We start from the raw sequence: 25,610 nt of genomic DNA on the forward strand, positions 1-25,610 counted from the left end.
AAATCAGTTTAAAAAAATTAGTAAAAGTACAAACACATGGAGGGTAAACAAGATGTTACTAAATAACCAATGGGCCAATGAAGAAATCAAACAAGAAATAAAATAATACCTGTAGGAAAATGAAAATGGAAACAGGATGGTCTAAAGTCTTTGAGACATAGCAAAAGCAATTCAAAGAAGAAGGTTTATAGCAATACAGGCCTACCTCAAGAAACAAGTAAAATCTTAAGTAATCCAACCTTCCACGTGAAGGAACTAGAAAAAGAACAAACAAAGCCCAATAATAGTAGGAGGAAGAAGAGCAAAACTAAAGATTTAAATTAATAGAATATATTAATGAAACCAGGAGCTGGATTTTTTTGAAATATAAACAAAACTTTTGTTAAATCTTTAGCCAGGCTAATCAACAATAAAAGATAGAGGACTCAAATAAGTTAAATCAGAAATGAAAGAAGAGAAATAACAAGTGACACCAAGAAATACAGAGCATTCTAAGAGACTACTAAAATATATACATATTGTCCAACAAGTTGGACAACTTAAAAGAAATGGTAAGTTCCTAGAAACATATACTCTTCAAGACTGAATCACAGAGAAACAGAAGATTTGAATAGATTGATTACTAGTAACAAAATTCAATCAGTAATCAAAAACTCCAAACAAACAAAAGTCCAGGACCAGATAACTTCACAGGTGAATTTTACCAAACATTTAAAGAGTTAATACCTATTCTTCTCAACTCATTCCAAAAACAAAACAAAACAAACAAAAAAAATGAAAAAGGAGAATTTGTAAATTAAGGGCCATCATTACTCTGATACAGAACCAAAGACATTTTTAAAAAAAAAAAAAAAGAAAAGAAAACTATAGGTCAATATCCCTAATGAACACAGTTGCAAAAAAAAAAAAAAAAAAAAATCCTTAACAAAAATTAGCAAACCAATTCAACAACACATTAAAAGAATCATTCACCAACAGTACATTAAAAGGATTATTCACTACGACCAAGTGGGAATTATTCCTGGGCTGCCGGGTTAGTTCAACATCCACAAATCAATCAATGTGATACAATACATTAATAAAAGAAAGAACAAGAACCATATGATACTCTCAATAGATGCTGAAAAAGCATTTGACAAAGTATAGCACACTTTCTTGATCAAAACTCTTCACAGTGTAGGCACAGAGGGTACATACCTCATATCATCAAAGCCGTCTATGAAAAACCCACAGTGAATATCATTCTCAATGGGGAAAAACTGAGAGCTTTTCTCCTAGGTCAGAACACAGCAGGGATATCCACTATCACCACTGCTATTCAACGCAGTACTAGAAGTCCTAGCCTTAGCAATCAGACAACAACAAAAAAATAAATAAAAGACATCTGAATTGGCAAAGAAGTCAAACTCTCACTCTTTGCAGATGATATGATACTTTATGTGGAAAACCCAAAAGACTCCACTCCAAAACTGCTAGAACTCATACAGGAATTCAGTTAAGTGTCAGGATATACAATCAATGCACAGAAACCAGATGCATTTCTATACATCAACAGCAAGACAGAACAAAGAGAAATTAAGGAGTTGATCCCATTTACAATTGCACCCAAAACCATAAGATACCTAGGAATAAACCTAACCAAAGAGGCAAAGAATCTGTACTCAGAAAACTATAAAGTACTCATGAAAAGAAATGGAGGAAGACACAAAGAAATAGAAAAACGTTCCATGCTCCTGGATTGGAAGAACAAATATTGTGAAAATGTATATGCTACCTAAAGCAATCTATGCATTTAATGCAATCTCTATCAAAATACCATCAAATTTTTTCAACAAAATGGAACAAATAATCCTAAAATTTATATGGAACCAGAAAAGGCCCCAAATAGCCAGAGGAATGTTGAAAAAGAAAGCCATAGTTGGTGGCATTATAATTCCAGACTTCAAGCTCTATTACAAAGCTGTAATCATCGAGACAGTATGGTACTGGCATAAAAACAGACACACAGATCAATGGAACAGAATAGAGAGCCCAGAAATAGACCCTCAACTTTACGGTCAACTAATCTGGGACAAAGCAGGAAAGAATGTCCAATGGAAAAAAGACAGTGTCTTCAACAAATGGTGTTGGGAAAATTGGACAGCCACATGCAAAAGAATGAAACTGGACCATTTCCTTACACCACACACAAAAATAGACTGAAAATGAATGAAAGACCTCCATGTGAGACAGGAATCCTCACACAAGCAGCAACCTCTTCAATCTCAAGCCGCAGCAACTTCTTCCTAGAAACATTCCCAAAGGCAAGGGAAGCAAGGGCACAAATGAACTATTGGAACTTCATCAAGATCAAAAGCTTCTGCACAACAAAGGAAACAGTGAACAAAATCAAAAGACAGTCAACAGAATGGGAGAAGATATTTGGAAATGGCATATCAGATAAAGAGCTAGTATCCAAAATCTATAAAGAACTTATCAAACTCAATACCCAAAGAACAAATAATCCAATCAAGAAATGGGCAGAAGACGTGAACAGACATTTTTCCAAAGAAGACATCCAAATGGCCAACAGACACATGAAAAAGTGCTCCACATCACTCGGCATCAGGGAAATACAAATCAAACCACAAGAAGATACCACCTCACGCCAGTCAGAATGGCTAAAATTAACCAGTCAGGAAATGACAGATGTTGGCAAGGATGAGGAGAAAGGGGAACCCTCCTTCACTGTTGGTGGGAATGCAAGCTGGTGTAGCCACTCTGGAAAACAGTATGAAGGTTCCTCAAAGAGTTGAAAATAGAGTTACCCTACGACCCAGCAATAGCACTACTGGGTATTTACCCTAAAGATACAAATGTGGTGATTCAAAGGGGCACACGTACCCGAATGTTTATAGCAGCAATGTCTACAACAGTCAAACTATGGAAGGAACCAAGGTGTTCATCAACAGATGAATGGATAAAGAAGATGTGGCCTAATCGGGCTCTCTGCTCAGCCTGGAGCCTGCTTCCTCTGCCCTCTCTCTCTGCCTGCCTCTCTGCCTACTTGTGATCTCTATCAAATAAATAAATAAAAAACTTAAAAAAAAAAGATGTGGCATATATATACTGTGGAATACTATGCAGCCTTCAAAAGAAATGAAATCTTGCCATTTGCAATGATGTGGATGGAACTAGAGGGTATTATGTTAAGTGAAATAAGTCAATCAGAGAAAAACAATTGTTATATGATCTTCATATGAGGAATCTGAGAGGTAGCATAGGGAGTTTGGGGTGAGGGAAAGGAAAAAAATGAAACAAGATGGGATCAGGAAGGAGACAAACCTTAAGAGACTCTTAATCTCACAAAACAAACTAAGGGTTGCTGGGGGTGGAGGGTAGAGATAGGGTGGCTGTGTTATGGACAGTGGGGAAGGTATGTGTTATGGTGAATGCTGTGAAATGTGTAAGATGATTCACAGACTTGTACCCAGGGGCAAATAATATATGATATGGTAAGTAAACAAATAAATAAATAAAAGGATCCTTCACCACAATCAAGGGGGATTTATTCCAGGGATGCAAGGATGGTTCAATATCTGCGTATCACTCAACATAGTACATCCCATTCAAAAATGAAAAATAAAAACCATATGATCATCCAAACAGATGCACAAAAAGCATTTGACATAATACAACATCCATTCATGAAAAAAGCTTTCAACAAAGTTGGCACAGAGAAAACATACCTCAAAATGATAAATGCCATATATGACAAAGCCAAAGCTAACATTATACTCCATGATGAAAATTGAAAGCTTTTCCCCTAAGGTCAGGAACAAGACAAGGATATCCACTCTCACCCTTTTGTTCAACAGAGTACTGGAAATTTTATCATAGCAATCAGACAAGAAAAAGAAATCAAAGGTATCCAAATTAGTTAAGGAAAATGTAACACTGTCACTATTTGATGACATGATACTATATATATCCCTAAAGACTCTACCAAAAAACCATTAAACCTAATAAATGAATGCAATAAAGTTTCAGGGTACAAATTTAATATACAGAAATCTACTGTTTTTCTATACAGTAATAATAAAGTACGAAAAAAGAAATTAACAAAATAATCCCCTTTACAATTGTGCAAAAAAGAATAAAATACCTAGAGATCAATTTAACCAAGGAGGTAAAAGACCTATACTCTGGAAACTGTAAGACACTGATGAAAGAAAATGAAGAGAACACAACCAAATAGAAAGATATACCATGTTCATGGACTAAATGAATTAATATTGTTAAAATGTCCATACTACCCAAAACAATCTACAGATTCAGTATAATTCCTATCAAAATAACAATAATATTTTCCATAGAACAAGAACAAATTTGTATGGAACTATAAAAGACCTCCCAAATAGCTAAAACAATCTTGAGAAGGAACAAAGCTGGGTATCACAGTCCCAAATTTCAAGCTATCCTACAAAGCTATAGTAATCAAAACAGTATGGTACTGGCACAAAAACAGACACATATATCAATAGAACAGGATGGGGAGCCCAAATATAAACCCATACTAATATGGCCAGTTAATCTATGACAAAGGTGGCAAGAATATACAATGGGGAAAAGATAGTCTCATCAATAAAAGATGTTGGGAGAACTGGACAGGTATGTGCAAAAGAATACAACTGACGGTGCCTGGGTGGCTTCTTTGGTTAGGTACTGGACTCTTGGTTTTGACTCAGGTTGTAATCTCAGGATCACGAGATGGAGCTCCACGGTCAGGCTCTGTGCTGTCTGGAATCTGCTTACGACTCTCCCTCTCCCTCTGCCCCACTCCTCTACTCTCTCTCTCTCCCCCACAAAAATAAATAAATAAATAAATCTAAAAAAAAGAAAACAAAAAACTGGTCCACTTTCTCAGAACACGTAAAGATAAGCTCAAGGGGCACCTGGGTGGCTCAGTGGGTTAAAGCCTCTGCCTTTGGCTCAGGTCATGATCCCAGGATCCTGGGATCGAGCCCCACATTGGGCTCTCTGCTCAGTGGGGAGCCTGCTTCCCCTTCTCTCTCTGCCTGCCTCTCTGCCTACTTGTGATCTCTCCCTCTCTGTCAAATAAATAAATAAATAAAATCTCCCCCCCCCCAAAAAAAAAGATAAGCTTAAAATGAATTAAAGACCTAAATGTGAGACCTGGAACCATAAAACTCCTAGGACAAAATAAGCAGTAATCTTCTGTATATCAACCTTAGCAACATATTTATAGATATGTCTCCTCAGGCAAAAGAAACAAAAAGCAGAATTATACTATTAGGACTACAACAAAATAACTTTTATAGTAAAGGAAACCATCAACAAGATGAAAAGGCAACCTACTGAATGAGAGAAGATATTTGCAAATGACATATCCAATAAGGGGTTAATATATGAAATATATAAAGAAAATATACAATTCAACACCAAAAATACGAATAACTCAATTAAAAAATGAGAAAACCTGAACATTTTTCCAAAGAAGACACAGATGACCAATAGATACATAAAAAGATGCTCAATATGACTAATCATCAGGGAAATGCAAATCAAACCACAAGATTATCACCTCATACCAGTGAGAATGGTTAGTAACAAAAGACTCACAATCACAAGTGTTAGTGAGGATGTGGAAAACACAACCCTCATGCACTATTGGTGGGTATACTGGTGGAAACAGTATGGAGATTTGACAAGAAAACTGACATATAAATACCATATGATCCAGTAATTCTGCTACTGGGTATTTACCCAAAGAAAGCAAAAATACTAATTCAAAAAGATATATACACCCCTATGTTTACTGTAGCATTATTTACATTAACCAAGATATGGAAGCAACCTTAGTGTCTCTCAATAAATGAATAAAGATGTGGTGTATATATCCAATGGAATATTACTCAGCCATAAAAAGTGAGTGAGATCTTGCCTTTGTGACAACATGGATGGACCTAGAGAGCATTATGACAAGTGAAATAAGTCAGAAAGACAAAGACAAATACCATATGATGGTATTTGAATATAAAAAACAAATATAAAAATATAAAAAACATCTTTTATTTGAATATTAAAAAAAAAAAACCGAACAAACAAAAACAAAACAGAAACTATTCACAGATACAGAGAACAAACTCTTGCTTGCCAGATGAGATAGGGATTGCAGGATGGGCAAAACAGGCAAAGGAGATTAAGAGGTACAAACTGCTGGGCGCCTGATGGCTCAGTTGGTGAAGTGTCCGCCTTTGTCTCAGGTCATGATCCCAGGGACCTGAGATGGAGCCCTGCATCAGGCTCCTTACTCAGCGGGGGTGGGAGGAGTGACTGCTTCTCCCTCTCCCTCTGCCCCTCCCCTCTGCCTGTGCTCTCTTTCTCTCACAATAAATAAATAAAATCTTCAAAAAAAAAAGGGGGGGTGGTACAAACTTCTGGTTATAAAATAACTGAGATAAAATTACTGAGATGAAAGTACAGAATAAGGAATACAGTCAACAATACTGTAATAACATTGTATGGTAATATATGGTAACTACACTCACTGTGGTGAGCACTGCATAATGTATGGAACTGCTGATCTGCTATGTTGTATACCTGAAACTAATAACGTTGTATGCCAACTATACTTCAATAATAACAAATTTTTAAAAATTTAAAAAATTGTATTTTTGTTCTCCTTAAGGAAAGAAGGCAACTGTATGTAGGAAAAAAAAATCATGCCCCAGTAGAATACAAAGCTCTGCTTACAGCATGACTTTCTAAGGTGTCTGATTCTGATTCATTCTCTTTGAGCTATAACTCTGTAAATTGTAGATAACTGATAATGTAAATAATTCTTGCCTATATCCATGAAAACAAACTGTCAGATGGAGAGTTTCTGATTCCTAAGGGGTTAAAAGGCAATTTTGATGCCCTTTGCTAATTCACTTCTCTTTTCCTATTTTTTTAGTTCTCCTTTGAACTGATAACATTTTTTCTGGTCCCCTCAACTAATTGATATGTTAATTAAATTTTTGGCATGTTCATTTTTTTTTTTTTGGTATATTTTTTTTTTCATTTGTTTATTTTCAGCGTAACAGTGTTCATTGTTTTTGCACCACACCCAGCGCTCCATGCAATACGTGCCCTCCCTATTACCCACCACCTGGTTCCTCAACCTCTCACCCCCCCCCGCCCCCCGGCCCTTCAAAACCCTCTGGTTGTTTTCCAGAGTCCATAGTCTCTCATGGTTCATGTCCCCTTCCAGTTTCCCTTAACTCCCTCTCCTCTCCATATCCCCATGTCCTCCGTGTTCTTTGTTATGCTCCACAAATAAGTGAGACCATATGATACTTGACTCTCTCTGCTTGACTTATTTTGCTCAGAATAATCTCTTCCAGTCCCGTCCATGTTGCTACAAAAGTTGGGTATTCATCCTTTCTGATGGAGGCATAATACTCCATCGTGTATATGGACCACATCTCGTTAATTAAATTTTTGGCATGTTCATTTTTTTTTTCAGCTTAACTGAAATAAAATGGATAAAACTGTAAGATATTTAATGCACATGATGTAATAATGACATGTTCATTTTAGAGCTACTTTCAAAGCCATGATTTTACCTTTTTCAAAAATTAGCTCTTTTGATGTATCAGTCACTGTTGTGGGGCAGGAAATGGCAGTACACTGGAAAAGGAGACTGAAAAGTTCTTGAAGGGACTATTAACAGAGGTGTTGGCAGAGCTAAATAGCCAGGATGCTGAAGCATCCCAATTAACAACACAGGGAAATTGGTACCACCTCTAGGGCCTATTGGGCATGGGGAGAGAGCTGTGGCCACACTAAAGAGGGATACAATCAAGGCCTGGCAGGAGGGGACAAGAAAATAAATACAACTTTTCTCTCCTCTTCTTCTCTGAGCCCTAGGAAGCCAGAGAGTAATGGATCAGCAACAGGTTGATACAGTTAGCTTATTCATTGCTGTTTCGACGTTTTTTCAGTCAAACCAGCCAACATGAATCATAAATTCTCAGTGAATTGAGAAGCTCTAGCCCAAATATGTGATATACAAAGACTTTTACAGAACCTTGGAATGTAAGTATGGTTTATATCTACATGGTTAAATAATATGGCCCTTTGGTAAAGCTCATATAAAAGAGCCCTGTTTTGATCACTTTCTCTATATCTCATGTCTTATGTTCATGTTGTATAGGGGTCCAGGGAAGGCCACTCCAAAATAATATTGGTTACTTTGAATTGAAGCTACCTGGGAAAGAGCTAGGGCAAGAACACTCAGATCCTCCTCCATATCTGCTTTGGGTAGGAAATAAATCTCCCACATGAAAGTTACCTTTCCTGGATTAAGAAATAAAAAGACACCCTTATCACCAGAGTAGAGACTTTAAAGTTGAGAGAGCTGCAGAAACAAAGCTTGTTACTGTTTACGAATCTACAACCTCAGCCCAAATTCTGCTTAGAATTCCTTACTAGTTAAAGCTCCCAAACATCTGCTTCATTTATCTCATCAATTCCTTACAAACGTATTGTCTCTGTCTAAAATGCATAAAAACTGCCTGCCTTGGTCATTTCTTTGGGTCTCAATTTCATTACTGGGCCTCCATGTACACATAGTAAAACTTTGGGCTTTTTCTCTTTTTAGTCTGTCTCATGTCAATTTAATTTCTAAAACAGCTGGAAGGATCTTGGAAAGAAAAGCAAATTTTTTCCTCCCCTACAGTTGGCACAGTCAGCAGGATACTCTAACTTGCTGGAGATTGCTCACTCTGCCTCAGCTGAGAGACTGTGGGACATGTGACATACGGCTAGTGGAAGGTAAGATTTCTTACCATGTCAGCCTAGTGGAATCTCTGCAGGGTCCAGTGGTATGAGACTAGCTTCCTTGCTTATCGAAGCTGGAGAAATCCCATTCCAGATCCCATTCCAAATCCATTCTTGCCTACATTAATCACAGATTAATGGGTCTGTGACTAGATATGTCACACATTTGTGGGAGGCCAGAGACACCTACACACCACATCATTTTTACCACCTGCGCAACAAAGTTTTTGCTTTCTTGGATTATTTTGGGAGTAAACTTTGGATCATGGAGTATTGCATCATCTATGCCCTCTCCAGGGTCACCTCTTACATCCAAGGTAAAGATTTATTCTAAGCCTGTAAAGTTGCCTCTGGGTTCTATATATTTAGTATTGGAATTAATACGTTAATGGCGATCCCACATGTTTATGGCCAAACAACAGATCTTTTCAACTGGAAAAACTTCTACATTTAAATTGCTTTTTGTTGTTGTGGTGGTTTTTTGTCCACACCACCTGCTGTCTCCACCCCCCTCCAAAGCTCTGACTGCAAACAGTTGCCTTACTGGGATTTGTGGGAGTATCAAACTGAAAGGAAAACATGAAAGTACAGCAGATAACCTTAGAGAATCCCTTAATAAAATTAAAGAGCCAAAGTCAGATTTAAAACAAGAATTAGAGGGGCGTCTGGGTGGCTCAGTGGGTTGAAGCCTCCGCCTTTGGCTCAGGCCATGATCCCAGAGTCCTGGGATTGAGCCCCACAGCCGGCTCTCTGCTCCTTGGAAAGCCTGCTTTCTCCTCTCTCTCTGCCTGCTTGTGATCTCTGTCTGTCAAATTAAAAAAAAAAAAATCTTAAAAAATAAATAAATAAAACAAGAATTAGAAATCAAATCGGACATGTCCTTTTTTTTTTTTAAAGATTTTATTTATTTACTTGACAGAAAGAGATCACAAGTAGGCAGAGAGGCAGGCAGAGAGAGAGAGGGAAGCAGGCTCTCTGTTGAGTAGAGAGCCCGATGCGGGACTCGATCCCAGGACCCTGAGATCATGACCTGAGCCGAAGGCAGCGGCTTAACCCACTGAGCCACCCAGGTGCCCCGGACATAAGTCCTTCTTATGCCCTTCTTTTATCCCCCAGTCTCTATCACTGACCTTCCAGAAGATCTTTTGGATCTCCTCCCTTCAAAACCTGGTGCCATCTCCTCAACCAATTTCTTTAAATCCTAGAACTCCAATTTCCCCCAAGAAGAACCCTTAAACAACCAGCTGCCTATCTTCCCTTTCTTGTAAGATTTACAGAGAGCACATTGGCCTTTCTCTAGGCCCAGGGAAAACAGGTTATTTGAGTAAATGCTGGACCTCAGGGAGTAAATCTAGCAGGAACACCTGGAAGTCCAACAAAGCTCATTCTGCTGTACCTTATAATTCTTCCTATTTTCCAGGGCTTTGTAATCAGGCTCTGCCAGTTTCAAGCACTCCTATGCAATGTCTATGGATGTACCCTGGACATCCACTGCAAAGAGTTCATGTCCTCTGGACAGTAACAGACCTTCTAAACTGTAAAGCTCCTTTACCTCTATTCTTAGAGAATTCTACTAAATTTAGAGAGGAATTACAAAGACGAGCAACTATCCACAATCTCACCTCCCTCACAGAGACCGTGACTGGCGGCTGCAGGGGTTCTTCCAGCCTGTGATTATCAGGTGGTTTTCAGACAGGCCAAATGGCTCCTGGGAGAAAAGTCCCCTGACAAGGAAAACGGATGGCCAGAGCCTCTCCCCAGGGCTCCTACGAATGACCAGAAGATGGCTCAGCTAGAGGATGATATTCAAGGTTCAACAGAGCAACACTGGAGCACTTTCCTCCCCAAATCAGTCTAAGGTTGAAATATGCATTCAGAAAGGAGGGGAACACCAAAGAGCATTTGTTGAACATTTTACACAACCTTTTCAAAGGCATACTGCATTCATTCTAGAAGCCTCACAATATAGAATCTTCTAATCTCTGCTGTGATGGGAAATTTCCTCCCAATATGAAAAAACAAATCCACAAGAATGTGGTCAGTTGGGCGGGGCAACTTCGGAGTCTAAGACTGGAGGCACCCACCCAGTTCTTTGAAAATACTTTGCAGGAAAGCAGGGAGAACAAGGAACCAAAAGCAATAATTCTTGACTTGCAACTTCAGTCTTTGGAAAGGTGAAGCATGACGCTGAGAATAACTCAGAGCCCAATCAGAAATCTCCCTATTTGCCTCTAAGCAACTGCTGATAATGCACAAAACAAAAGCAGATACTGGAAGAGAATCTGTCCTGCACTTCAGAAGAAGGAGGGCTTAATAAGCAATCCTCCTAAACCCCACACCCTCAAAAAATTCCTATTTCTCCTGGGCGACAATTCTCCCTTAAGTGACAGCTGATCCTCAGTAGCAAGCCAAACCTACCACAAAACTTAAAACAGAGGCTCAGGAACTGGATCTCCTAATTGACACCGGTGCAACTTCCTCTACCATCTATCTGCTCAGAAGATTTATCTCTATTTGTCACTTCTGATTCTATTCAGGCTATCAGATTCTCAGGGCAACCTACTTTATTGCCTGTGTGTCAGCCCACCCCAAGACCCCAAGGCCCTATTCACTCTCATCATGCCTTTCTTGTTTCCAGCTGCTCACCAGTAAACCTTCTTGGTAGCGAATTCTGTTAATTTAATGCCACTATACACCTTAGTGAGAAAAGCATTTTTGTTTCTTTACCATTAGACCAAATCCCAAGTTTCCTACTTTAGTCAAACTCATCTTAATCTAAATTCCTCAGAAAAGGATGAATCTTTAAAAGATGTCCCATCTGTCTTTGGGCTACACATGCAAATGAAGTTGAACTGTCATAAGGTGCAGAGCCCGGGTTCACTTCTTGGAAAAGGAATAAACCATTTCAATCAGTAGCTCAAAACCACCTCTCCAGAAACCAGAGGAAGGAATTAACCCTATAATAGGCCCTCTCTCTCTTTTTTTAAAGACTTATTTATTTATTTATTTGAGAGAGAGAGAGAGAGAGAGCAAGAAAGCACCAGCATATGCACATGAGGTGGGGCGGGGGGCAGAGGGAGAGGGAATGTCAAGCAGAGTCTATCCTGAGTGTGCAGCCTGATGTGGGGCTTGATCCCATTACCCTGAGACCATGACATGAGTGGAAATCAAGAGCCACCCAGGCACAATGGACCCTCTCTTAAAACAGTATGTCCTTGTCTTTACCACCTCACCCTCTAACACTTCAATCTTGCCAGTAAAGAAAGAAGGCAAAGGTTGACTTAGAGGGAAACTGAATTTATTAATTTGCAAAGGGCCTGAGGGACATAAATAAACTCTTTTGGGAGTCCTCGGCACCTTCCTCAGTTTTCTTTTCAATCCCACCCAGACTTGAAATTTCTTTTTGCATTTCCATGTAGAGGGGGACAACTGCCACAGACTCCCAGTCCAAGAGGCTACTATGAGTCTCTCTCAATATTTCCAAGTCCTTCAAGCCAACCTGGACCCTATAACCCTTACCCAAGCTTCCACCCTAGTGCACTATGCTGACCCTTTTACTCGGTAATCAAACTGAGCAGGGAACTTTTATAGCTCCCTCATTCACTTAAAGCTGGTAGCTGAACAAAGCCATAAAACCTCTAAATTGAAACATCAGTGGGTATATGCAACTGTTACCTATTTAGGACACGAGACATCGCAGGGCATTCAAAAGCTCACTCCAAAACGCCTTGAGTCTCTTTTGTCCAGCCTTTCCCCCAAAATAGTTAAGTCCATTTTTACGGACAGCTGGATTTTGCCACCAACAGATTCCTAATTCTACAGTTTTTGTCGTTTGTGTGCTCTTTTCTCAGGTATCACCCCACTCTGGCCTTCAGAGGCATTAACCTCTTTTGAAGTTTTAAAATGACCTCTGTCCATACTCCTCACTTCCCAATTTCGACAAGCCCTTCCATTCATACTGCATGAAAATAACAGCTTTGCTGTGGGGATTTTAGGACAAGCTTCTGCCTCCTAGAAGAAGGCCAACAGCATAGTTTTCATGCCAACTGGACCAGGTGGCATCAGGTGCGCCCCCATACTTCCATACGGCTGCCCCCTTGCTGGACAAAACGAGGACTCTTACGTTAGGCTCCTCTGCTGACTTGTGCGTCCCCAGGATATGCCTGTGCGCTTACAAGTTCATAAGACACAGCATCTCTCGACACAACGACAGACCACTTACAAATAAGCTCTTCTAACTAACTTGTCATCTTACATCATTGAGAAACTTTAAATCCAGCTACCTTACTCCCCCTCTAATAATGGAAAGCCCCACTCTCTTCCCCACTACCGTACAACTGTATGATCTCAAAACCACGAGAACATCTCTCAGACATCCCTCCAAATAATCCAGACTAACTTTTATTTTATCATGGTTCCTGTAAACAAAATTTCCAGGGATACATAATGACTGGTTGTGCCATAATTTTCCCACACAAAACAACGGAGACATATTCTTTGCTCACTGTAAAACAGCCCGAGTGGCTGAACTCATAGCTCTGGCCAGCAGAGTTTACACGCTGGTGGGAGGGGAAAACTGCTACTATTTACATTGATTCTGGAGGTTGCCATGCTGTTGGCACAATTTGGAAATCTCATGGATTCTCACCTTTGGTGGATACTCCCATTGCTAAAGGGCTCATAATTGCTGACCTAGTAAAAGTTATTCACCTCCCTTCTAAAATTATAATTATTCACTATTTAGTTCATACAAAGGAAATCGATACTATATCTTTAGAAACCAGAAGGCCAACAGAACTGTTAAATATGTGGCCCAAAGGAGACCACACCCTCACGCCCTCCCCCATCCTTAGTCTGCCCAATTTTTTTTTAAGGCAATCTTAACCCAACCCCCAAGACCCTGTAAGTCTACTTTAACATATAAAAATTCCTTTGGAAACTTACTTTATCTCTACCCAGGCCAAGATACATGTTGGCAATCATCCCTCAAGCATATGACCCACCAATATACATCTGAAGGGTCTCATGACTAAGTTTCTACCAAACAGTAGTAAGTGACCTTTCCTAACAATACCAACCCCCCTCAGTATCCTGGAAACCCTATTTCCAAAATACCTGGGAGGCTTACACTATTCCTAACCCCCTCCCAACTTTAAAGTATACAATGGATCACCCATCCCTTATGACTCCAGGACAGCTCTTTCTGCCCCAGGGGTCCTGTCTGTGCTTTAATAAAACCACCTTTTTGCACCAAAGGCATCTCAAGAATTCTTTCTTGTCCATCAGCTTTGAACCCTAACTTCTTTTCTACATCACTTTGGAAAAAAGAAAAAAAACATTTCATTAAACAGTTGAAGGGTGGCGGGGTGGTGGCGTCCAGCCCTTGGTTTCCGCTTAGGTCATGATCTCAGGGTGGTGAGATCTGGCCCCTTATTAGGCTCGGGCTCAGGGCCTGGTCTGCTTGTCCCTCTCCCTGTCCTTCCCCTGTCCACCCTCCCACCCACTCATTTTCACTCTCTCCTTCAAACAAACAAACAAATAAATCTTTAAAGAAAAAAACCACACAGTCGGATTGGTTTCTGGGAGAATGAAGTTGCTAAAATAAACCTCAAGAATTTGCTGGGCCTTTGTGCTTCTACAGAAGTTACTGTTCAGCTGAGCACCTTGACATGCTCAGGGGGAAAGCAGCAGAGTTGCAAACAGGGGTCAAGGGAGCTGAATAATACTGTAGGTACTAGTTAAGATTTTGGAGTTCAGGGAGTGGTACAGAAGGAAGGAAAAGGAAGGTAACCAAACAGAGGCTGGAGCAGAGTTGTAGAAATGGTTGAGAGACAATATTTTAAGGATGACTAATATTTAAATTTTAATTGTTTTATCCCAAACCTTTGGTAAAGTTGGCTTTAGGCAAAACATAAGTATGAGCGGTTCGGATAAAATCCTAATCGGGAAATAATAATAATAACAGCAACAATGGGGCGCCTGGGTGGCTCAGTGGGTTAAAGCCTCTGCCTTTGGCTCGGGTCATGGTCTCAAGGTCCTGGGATGGAGCCCCGCATGGGGCTCTCTGCTTAGCAGGGAGCCTGCTTCCCCCTCTCTCTCTGCCTGTCTCTCTGCCTACTTGTGATCTCTGTCTGTCAAATAAAATAAATAAAATCTTAAAAAACAAAACAAAACAGCAACAATGATTAAAAAAAATAGATGCCATTTACTGAGGGTCTGGTACGTCCTGGACTTTGCACTAACACGGACAGCTACAGTATGCATATCACAGTCACTGAAGGAGACAGTAATTTCCCCCCTTTATAGGTAAGGAGGCTGAAGCTCAGACAGTTTAAGTAACTCCCTCAAGGCTACAGAGCTAGTATTTGGCAGGGCCTGGATTTGAAACCAGACACGAGGTTCTTTTCATTACACCATACTGCTTTCCTGTAATCCCCCTGCAGTGTTATTACAAAACCGCTCTAGACACTAACTGACAAGAACCCCCTGGTACTCTAAGGCTGCCAGTTCATAGTCAAACGGTGATAACCATCCAAAGTTTTCCCATACGTGAGTCAGATCTGTTTCCTATGGTTTCTACCCCTAAGACTCCCATCAGCTGTTTCAGCCACTCAAAAGAACTCTAATCCTTCTTCCAGGGAACAGACGCTCTAATATTTCGAAGATGTGGTATAAAATTCTTCTACCATGTCAGACCCTACAGTATATGCTTTCTAAGAGCAGGCATATCTGAATATAGGATCCTATCTGAATTGTATGCGGCTTTATTCCCAGCCGCCCAGAACATTGCCTGGTACCTACAGGAGGCATTCAACAAGCATTCACAGAATGGATGAAGCAAGGCCAACTTTGGAGGTACAGAGTATTTCCACTGGAACAGCAAAGGTATGAAAGAGATATCACCACTCTTACTTTCTCTACATATCTCATCGTCTTATGTTCATACTACTTCCTCTTAGATATTTTCACCAAAGTCATAACAACAACCATATTAATAGATACCTGAAAAAACTGTTAGAGGCACCACTTTCAGAGACTATGTTCAGGTGCTGTTTCCACCACATTCCCTCAACTACCTACACCTGTTTCCAGGTGGGCACTCTTCTCCTTCAAGCTAAACTTGTGGGGCTAATACAGCCTAAAAAGAGACTGTCATCTCATTCTTTATACACATATTTTATACAACCCAAGACCTGGCCACTGTGGAGAAATGAATTGTTATTCTACACCAGTAACTGCTGGAGATATAGATATATACATGTTTTATTGATAAACTACCTATGAAAAAGTAATTTTTCAAAAGTTAAGACATACCCAAGCCCTGGGGATGGATATATGGGGAAGTAGCCCTGGAGAGAACGGACAGCTGTGGGGATTTTCAGCATAGATTGCTGCCTTTGCAGCTCTCTGGGGTTAAACCAATACGAGAAATCGTCTAGTCCTGGATTCACTACAGACAGTTCCCGATTTTCAGCAGTTCAACTTACGATTTTTCTGCTTTACAATGGTGAGAAACCGATACCCATTCAGTGGAAATCATACCTTGAATTTTGATCTTTTCCCAAGCAAGCTGAAATGTGCTACAATATTCTTTCGTGATGCTTGCAGCAACAGCAGCAGCTCCAACTCAGCCCTACAATCCCCAGGGTAAACAAACCACGTACAACCATTCCGCTTTTCACTTTAAGGGCAGTTCTTCAATAAAGTGTTATTACAAAATAGGCTTTGATTTAGAGGATTTTGCCCAGCTGCTGGCTAACGGAAGTGTTCTGAGCACGCTTAAGGTCGGCTAGGTTAAGCTATGATGCTGGATACGTGTATTAAATGCATTTCAACTTACCATATCCAACCCCATCATAAGTTGAGGAAATTGGAGAAGAGGAAAACCTGGAACAGGCAAACTGTGAAGCTGAGAAGACGTTAAGAGAATGTCAGTCAAGGGGAGGAACCCCCCACAGTGGTTGCTGACTGCGCCTAGAAGGCCTGCACATGAAGCTTCAAGTTGGGCTGCCAATCATCTCCTGGGTCTGCAGTCGCTGGTAATATTTAGGGATACGTTCCCTTGGCTTCATTCGCATTTTTGTACCGCTGCTTGGCAAAGGTCAGATCTTGAAGCTCTCTGGGTCTTGGCTTCTTCACCTGGGAAATGTGGGGCTTGCATCCCAGTGGAGTTTCTGGCTCGCACTCGGACTCGCAGCAGCACACCGTTGTGGAAAGCGGAGCGCGCGGCCTGGTCGTTGAGGCTTTCGGCAGAGGCTGGGGAGGTACAGGGAGCAGGAAGGTGTGGTTCGCTTCGAAAGAGCGTGGGAAGGGGGCGCACCACAGCGCGAGCCCGGCTTAGCAGCCCCGGCGCTGCCGCCACCTGCGGGTTTCCCAGCTGCGCCGCGGGGCGGGTCGGGGACTGCGGAGACCCGGCCCACTCCGGCTCCCGCAGCTTCCCGCCCGCAAGAGCTGCACACACACTAGCTGCCCCTTGGCTCACCCGCCCCGCCCCGGCGCGCGGGGGCTGGACTTCGGCCCATGGGCGGACCCCGCGCACGGTCCCGCCTCTCTCCCCGCCTCCCTCTCTGGGTTCCGCCCAGCGGCGCAGGGGGCAGGGCTCCGGCGAGGGGGGCGGCGGCCGCGGCGGTGACAGCCGCTCCCCGCCCTTGAGGGTCGCCACGTCCCTCACGTACCGCCCGGCCCAGGCGCGGAGCGGCGACCTGGCGGCCGCGGCTCCGGGTCCTCCGGCGGGGCTCGGCATGAGGCTGGCGCGGCTACTGCGCGGAGCTGTCTCGGCCGGCCCGGGCTCCGGGCTGCGCGTAGCTAGCCCCGCCGGCGCCAGCCGCAGCCGCAGCCTCAGCTCGGATTCGGGTTCGGGGCCGGGGCCCGAGAGCGGCGTTCCGGGCCAGGTGGACTTCTACGCGCGCTTCTCGCCATCCCCGCTTTCCATGAAGCAGTTCTTGGACTTCGGTGAGTGCGGCCCGGGCCTCGGGCCTTTGTGCGCGGCTCTGCGCGGGGGAAATGCGGCCCCTGACCCGGGCCGGGCCCGGCCTACGCGGGTCCCCTCTCCCCTCCGGCGCACCCCCTCCTTCGTAACGTCTCTCCCCCAGCGCTTGAGACGTTTCCTTCCCCCGGTGCGGACAGGTCCTCTAGCTCAGGTCTGGTGCAGGCGGGCGGGATAAATAACTGGGGGCGTGTGCCTTTTGACTGCGTATTGTTGAAAAACAAACGGGGAGGGCCGCGGGCGGAATGACCTCCCGCCTTTCAGCGCACGTGTGCAGAACCGCGCTCTCTGCCAGGTCCCTTCCGAAGAGCCGAGCTCCGGCTAGAAGCAAGTGTGTGCACACCTCCGGGAGTCGTGTTCGGATTCTTCACGGTGATGATAGATGCTCAGCTTTGTACAATGATGATTGCATAAAATTGACGTGATGAGTGGAGAAGCAAGTTATAACTGGCCCGACTGTTTGTTTGATAGAATGTTTTCTTGCCGCTTGCCTAATAGTGTTTCCACCAACAGCACATTCATTTCATCATCAGCAGTCTTGAGCACATGTAAAGTGCGTGAACACTAGTGCTGTGGGGACTGCCACATTTCACCTTGCAGAAGCCACTATCCACTTTGCTCTTCCTCTGGTGGACGCTTCATGATTTTCTCTGGAAAGGATGCAACAGATTGCAAAGTTAGGCTTTTAACTTAGACTTCTCATATGGGGGTTTGGAGGGGGAAGGGAAAACTAATAAACCAATAAAGTAAAATTTCGGTAGAAAAAGTTATCTTCTGCATTGTGAGTACTGACTGTAAGTCAGTAAGGGATCATTAGTGGGCTCAAAAGATACCAGCACAGCTGGCAGCTTTATCTTAAAATTGTAGTGTACAGTGGCAATTTTTTTTTTTTTTTTTTTTTTGCAAAGCCCTGGGTTTTTTGCTTTTACCGTAAAACGATTGTAGTGTGATTAAGGGTGAGTTTGGTCTTGTTCGCAGTATCGTATTAAATTTTCACAAGACAATGCTTTCCTTTAATTCGGCAATTCCTGGTATAGTCTAGTTTTGCTAAGGTTGCCTCTTGCTAAAACAGCAAGATTAAATTCATGAGTTTAAAACATGACTTTTTAGTTTAACTTCAAATGCATCTGCTTGCCAAAGGCCATTCTACAACTGTTCTGCTTAGCATCTTGATGGGAGTGGAAGAAGAGCCGGCTTCTTTCCAGGAATCACACAATTGAATAAAACCCAGTTGGGGGGGTAAGAGGGTGGGGAGAGGTGGTGCAGGAATTCAAAGCTTGAAGATTGTTGCTGAACAGGCATTGGTATTTTTTGCTTTCTGCTGCCTGAAAGCCCTCCCCTACATTGAGTCTTGCTTTTCATGGTTCCCCATGGTTCTGTTTATCTTAGATGGGTATTCATTTCTTATAAACCTGGGCTTAGGAAACAGATTTTCTAAATAATAGCAGCAACAGGTTACATAGAGTAGGCTTTGGCAGGTGCTACTGTTAATTAGATTCCACGCCTTGCTCAGACTTGCTAAGGTTCCCTTGGTTCTAAGATGTTCCCAGTAAGGATGCAAGTGATGGGGACAGGAAAGTATCTTCACCACTCTACAAAGCAATTGGAATGTCGGGAATTAGGAGGTCATTTAGGATGTCTCACAACCCTGGGTTATCTTGTCCCTTGCCTCCTCTTCCTTTCCCTCTCATTATGGTGATGCTGCCACTCTGACGTTGCCCAGTAACTCTGTGTTTCTCCCTGACTCTTGGCTTCTGTGCCTTATGGCCTCTACTTATTGCTGTTCCCACCGTGTTTGGTTTTAGGATCTATGAATGCTTGTGAAAAAACTTCATTTATGTTTCTGCGGCAAGAGCTGCCCGTTAGATTGGCAAATATAATGAAAGAAATAAGTCTTCTTCCAGATAACCTTCTCAGGACTCCATCAGTTCAATTGGTACAAAGCTGGTAAGATTCCCATCTTGTGTTTGCAATTTCGGTGGACTTGTAGACTTCATGTAAGGTGAAAGCAGATACTTTTTTTTTTTTACTCTTCAGTGGAATTTTATGTTAGTAAGAGCATTCCCCCTCCTTTTATGGGTATGTCTGGGCTTGTCCCCTGAATCCTAGACTCTACCATTCCGTGGCTTTGGAAAAAAAAAAACCAATCAGAACTACACAGAAATACACATACTAGACTCAGGATTTGTGTTATTGAATATGCAGGATGTTATAATAAAAAATATCTACCATGTGTTGATGGTTAGGGATTTATATATATTACCTTTAATCTCTTAGACAACTCTGCTCATTAGTCATTTTTATTGCCATTTTATAGATGAGGAAACTGAGGCACCTACAGGTCTTTTGCTAAAGGCAGTACCAATCATAGTGGAGCTGAGATTCAAGACCAGATTTGTGTCTTTCTACTATACCATGTTATAGTCAGAATGATAAAATGTATTAAAGGATGTATATATTTTTTAATAAACTGAATTTATTTTATTGCAGTATATCTTTATCGAATACAAAAGTTAAAATCTTTTTTCTACCATTTAAAAATAATTAGAAGTTAGTGGAATCATATAAGAAACTATGATCTCTCTTCTGAAATATGACAGTGGGGGTGCATACATATATGGTCACTTAAATACAGCCTTTCTTGGTAATCTTATTAATTTAAGAGTACTAGTCTCTTAAGCACTATACATTTCAAACGAATGAGTTTACCAGTGTTCAGTCTTAGATGGAAAATAAAAAGGTAGCTGCAAGATTTTTTCCCAGTTATTATTCATGGAGATCTTAGCTTTTTTGGTAGGTATCATGGCTTGTAGGAGAAACTGATAGAACTTCAATTTTAAAAGACAAGTGTGGGGCACCTGGGTGGCTCAGTCATTAAGCGTCTGCCTTCAGCTCGGGTTACGGTCCCAGGGTCCTGGAATCAAGCCCCACATCAGGCTCCTTGCCTGGCGGGAAGCCTGCTTCTCCCTCTCCTGCTCTCGCTGTCTCTCTCCTTGTCAAATAAATAAAATCTTATATAAACAAAAAAAAGCAAAAGAAGTATGATTGTTCTAATATGTGTTAACAAGATGCTTGCTATCTGTAGTTCAAATACAGGACAGTTACAAATACGGTTTAAAGAAGAGGCATTTGTTTAGGAACTATGATGGAATATAAGTGAGAACATGTAGTTTTCTATGGAAGCATATTCCTGTTTTGAAAATTCTTTGTTAAAAATAGAATATGCTAGGGGCGCCTGGGTGGCTCAGTGGGTTAAGCCGCTGCCTTCGGCTCAGGTCATGATCTCAGGGTCCTGGAATCGAGTCCCGCATTGGGCTCTCTGCTCAGCAGCGAGCCTGCTTCCCTCTCACTCTTCTCTGCCTGCCTCTCTGTCTACTTGTGATTGCTCTCTGTCAAATAAATAAATAAAATCTTAAAAAAAATAGAATATGCTACATTTTGAAATCAATCTGCACTCAAAACATTGTAGGTGCTCAACTATCTCTTGAATAAAGAGCATAGTTTTTCTTGCCAGTGAAGAGGAAAGTGAGGGTTAAAGCAAATATCAGAATCACTTGACTTTGGAATGCTTTGGACTGCAGAGAGACGCCGTGCTTGTCAAGAACAGCTTTCCAAACCAACATATGGATTCACAGATTTTTAAAACACTTTCATTGCCTGCTGGATGCCTACTGAAGACATTTGTAGATAAAGTGCCAACCGAGCAGCCGAAGCAGACCCTGTATCTTTGCAGGTTACTGAATAGTAATGAAGTGTTTTCACCTCTGGCCCTGTACCGCTATTGTGCCTGGCAGCATGACCTTGATGAAGTTACTTGGCTCTCCTCATTTTGCTCTGTCCTTAACAGGTGATTTGCCACCTTGAATTGTTAGGTAAATTAAAAACCTACATTTTCATGACTTTTGTTTTTGTTCATCTCTATTTAAAAGAACTGTGTGGTAAATTATTTTAACAAGTGCTTGTTGACTGGATGTTGACATAAGCTATTAACCTGGAGCGTGCATGCTTCCAAAGGATAACTGCTTTCAGCGCCAGGTGATCATTGCCATCGCAGAAACCCTGTCCAGATCATCTGATTTTTGTGTATTTAAAGAGTCAAAAGTGTAGATTTTTAATCGAAAATCTCCCAATTTTGAAAGATTGCAGCTTATTAAACATTTTTTAAAAAACACTCAAGTCCTGTAAGGTATATAGGGTTTTAAAGCTCAGGTGTTAAGTTAGACTCATAGACTGAGGTAGGCAGGCTTGCACATTTTACTGAAACTAAGACAAGTTAAGTCATTTGCCCCAGATCACATAGTTCATGGTAACAAACTCAGTTCTCATGACAATCAGCATTTATACTGTAGAGTGTTAAATTTAAGATAATGAAAAACTATTTTAGAGTATATAACTTTTAAAAAAAAGTGGGAAATCTTAAAATTATTATTTTAGAAGATTTTATTAATTGATTGATTGATTGAATTTATTTGCTCACGCACCAGCATGCACAGAAGCAGGGGGAGGAGCAGAAGGGGAGGAAGAAGCAGACTCCCTGCTGATGGAGTGGCTCCATTCCAGGACCCTGAGATATAACCTGAGACAAAGGAAGCCACTTAACCAATTGAGCCACCCAGGTGCCTCAAAATCTTGAAATTCTTTTCTTTTTTTTTTTTTTTTAAGATTTTATTTATTTGATACAGAGAGAGAAAGAGAGAGAGAAACAGCACAAGCAGGGGGAGTGGAAGGCGGAGGGAGAAGGAAAAGCAGGCTTCCTGCAAAGTAGGGGGAGCCCATTGTGGGACTGGATCCCAGGATGCTGGGATCATAACCTGAGCCGAAGCAGTCACTTAACCAACTGTGTCACCCAGGCACCCAAAATCCTGAAATTCTTAATTTAACCTATGTTTTTAGAGAAAAAGGCACTTTCTACTACTTTGTGCCAGGCACTTTGCTTAAATGTGAATGGGTCTAAAAATCCTACTTCAACCATAATTTGTAGCAGTATTGTAAATTAAAAATTGAAAGATGTTAAAATTAAAAATACCTTTTTAGTATTTTTACAATATTGAACTTTCAAAATGTAGAAGAACAAATTTACCCCACCGATTTGCATTTTAGGTATATCCAGAGTCTTCAGGAGCTTCTTGAATTTAAAGATAAAAGTGCTGAAGATGCTAAAACTATATATGAGTAAGTTCACTATTTTCATCCTATTCTGAATACAATTTTTATACTCTTTAAATGTCATATAAAAAATATAAGTGTATTGAGCTTAAACCTGCTATTGCGTCACTTTAGGGAAATTAACTTTCAGTTTCTCTCCACTCCAGAATATACGATAGTATGTGTCTATAGCAGCTCATATAGGTATGACAAATACCATAAGTCAGTAAATATAAGAAAAGACACAGTTAAAGTGTGGTCATCATTGGAAATCTAGATGTGGCCTCGGAGCCATTCGGATGGTAGGGAACTGGTGAGGACTCAACCTGGAGAGCATGCCACCTTCAACTCTGGCAGATCATTGCCAATGCACAAATACTATTCGGATTGTCTGATTTTTGTGCGTATGTTTAAAGAAAAGCAGTTAAGTTTAGACTTTTAAAATCTCCCAATTTTGAAGATAGAACTAATTAAAAAAAATTTTTTTAAATACCGAAGGCCTATAAAAACATGTCTGTGAGTCTCACTTTATGACCTTTGGCCTGTAAGATAATGAAAGTAATATAACGAATTTAATAACAGGGTACCAGAATTGGTAAACCCAGGTAGTCCTCGAAGAAGTTACCTGCTTATTCCAATGACCGTTGTTCAGAAAAGACCACTTCTTTCATTGTCCTCAAAGTTCACTACACTTTTTTTTTTAACTGTCTTTAAAGATGATGGCAACATTTCACTTTTTAAATGTGTTTTGGTCTGAAAATAACATCAAGGATTCACTCTGTGCCTATGTATGAAGCACACTGTGTATTAAATCTTTAAAACAATGCTATTGAGTTAATGCTGTCTATGCACAAAGAAGTTAAGAAACTTAAGGTAGCATTGAACTCAAATAGCCAACTAGTGGTAGCATCAGGATTTGAACTGAAGCCCTCTTAATTAAAAATAAATGTTATGCTACGAAACCTTCTGAAAATGGTTAGAGCTGAAGCTAAAAAAGAAGGAGAGCAATCAAGCAGAATAACACTGTTTGGGGTTTTGAAAAGAGAGAAGTGAAATAAAAAGTGACTAGAAATGATGAGTTGTTTGTTGTTTTTGAGGAGTTTTCTTGTTTGTATTTGAGATTAGCAGTTTGGTTTTGAAGCAGATTACAACTAGGAATTCCAAAAATATTTTGAGCCGTGAGAGCATCATTGGAATAAGTTAATAGTACTCAAGATGATGACTTTGAATGGGAAAGCACTCATTCAGAAGTGTAAATTCTGATGGGTATGTTACAAGATGGATTTTGTTATTTCATAATTAAGACTTTTCTCTTTTATTTAGGTCTTTAAATGCAATAATGTCTTCTAAATGACAGAAGTGGGAAGGCTGGATGACTCAGAAATTTTTCTTTTAACACAACAGTAGACTCTTCCTCTCCCATTTTTAAACTTAATAGATTCAATGAAATTAGGATTTCTTTTACTTTTCTCAGTGGTTCTTTCTCTCTTGGAACCATAGGGAATAGTTCCCCAAACAGGCAGGCTTTATTGGTTCATTCATCTTTATTCCTTACAGAGCATGTGTTCCCTAGAAGCAAGCGCTCTGTCTTCTCTTAATGCTGAACATCCCAGGAATACTATCCTCATTGGGAGTGCTTAGATGATCTGAGCTGATAATGGTTAAAGAAAACCCTTAACATTTTTAGGATTGTGTTTTGTGGCAGCCTTATTTTTTAGGAGAGCCAATAAAATAAGTTTCAAAAGTTTTATTTTGGAGAATTTTGTACTGTCATTGATTTTGTGTATTTATGATCTGAAATTTATTTAAATAAGCATTAGAAAACATACACCAATGGTCTTTTTTACTGTATCGGGGATTTCTTGCCTAGTATAGGTTAGTTAAGCTTACATTTTAGTATTAAATTCACTTGTCAAAACAGTTGGCAATTTTGACAAGTCAGATTTGTTTAGCTTTACAGATACTGTGATCGGGATCAGGAACCGACACAACGATGTCATTCCCACGATGGCCCAGGGTGTGATTGAATACAAGGAGAGCTTCGGGGTGGATCCTGTCACCAGCCAGAATGTTCAGTACTTTTTGGATCGTTTCTACATGAGTCGCATTTCAATTAGAATGTTACTTAATCAGCACTGTAAGTATCCAGAAGTCAAGAGAAGAAGCAAAATGAAATTACTATGTACGTATATTTTAAACTTATTTAGAAAACTTATTTAGAAGATTGAGAAAATCTTTAATAAACATTTAATTTTGCTTTTTTGTATACTAAGTAAATTACCAAAGAAAGGAGGTATTTTCATTGAATATAAAATACTATGTGTACATTTAAGGAAAATATCTACTGTTTGGTACCATTTAGAGAAGCAGTCTTCAAATCTGGAAAAAGCAGTTATAGAGAATTATAGCTTATTTTGTTCTTTTTTTTTTTTTGATAGCTTTATTGTTTGGTGGAAAAGGCAAAGGAAGCCCAGCTCATCGAAAACACATTGGAAGCATAAATCCGAACTGCAATGTAGTTGAAGTTATTAAAGGTAAATACTTCTATTTCACCTTTCAGGAAAGATGCAAAAATTGTAATTGTTGAGTGTTATTTCTTGCTATTAAAATAATTATTTATATCTTGAGATAAAGTGTTAGGGCAAATATATGG

General features: G+C 40.6%; 1 protein-coding gene across 1 annotated transcript in view; it reads left to right on the forward strand.

The window, feature by feature from the left end:
- Window positions 1-16,668: 16,668 nt before the first annotated feature.
- Window positions 16,669-25,610, forward strand: part of PDK1 (pyruvate dehydrogenase kinase 1) — a 32,797-nt gene continuing 23,855 nt past the window's right edge. The window contains exons 1-5 of the mRNA XM_046019046.1: window positions 16,669-17,778; window positions 19,618-19,759; window positions 22,913-22,984; window positions 24,910-25,094; window positions 25,396-25,491. Of these exons, the coding sequence (XP_045875002.1) occupies window positions 16,755-17,778; window positions 19,618-19,759; window positions 22,913-22,984; window positions 24,910-25,094; window positions 25,396-25,491 (1,519 nt within the window). The 5' untranslated portion in view covers window positions 16,669-16,754. The remainder of the gene's footprint in view (window positions 17,779-19,617; window positions 19,760-22,912; window positions 22,985-24,909; window positions 25,095-25,395; window positions 25,492-25,610) is intronic.

Source organism: Meles meles, chromosome 9 (genome assembly GCF_922984935.1).
Source record: "Meles meles chromosome 9, mMelMel3.1 paternal haplotype, whole genome shotgun sequence".
In the NCBI taxonomy this organism is placed as follows: domain Eukaryota; kingdom Metazoa; phylum Chordata; class Mammalia; order Carnivora; family Mustelidae; genus Meles; species Meles meles.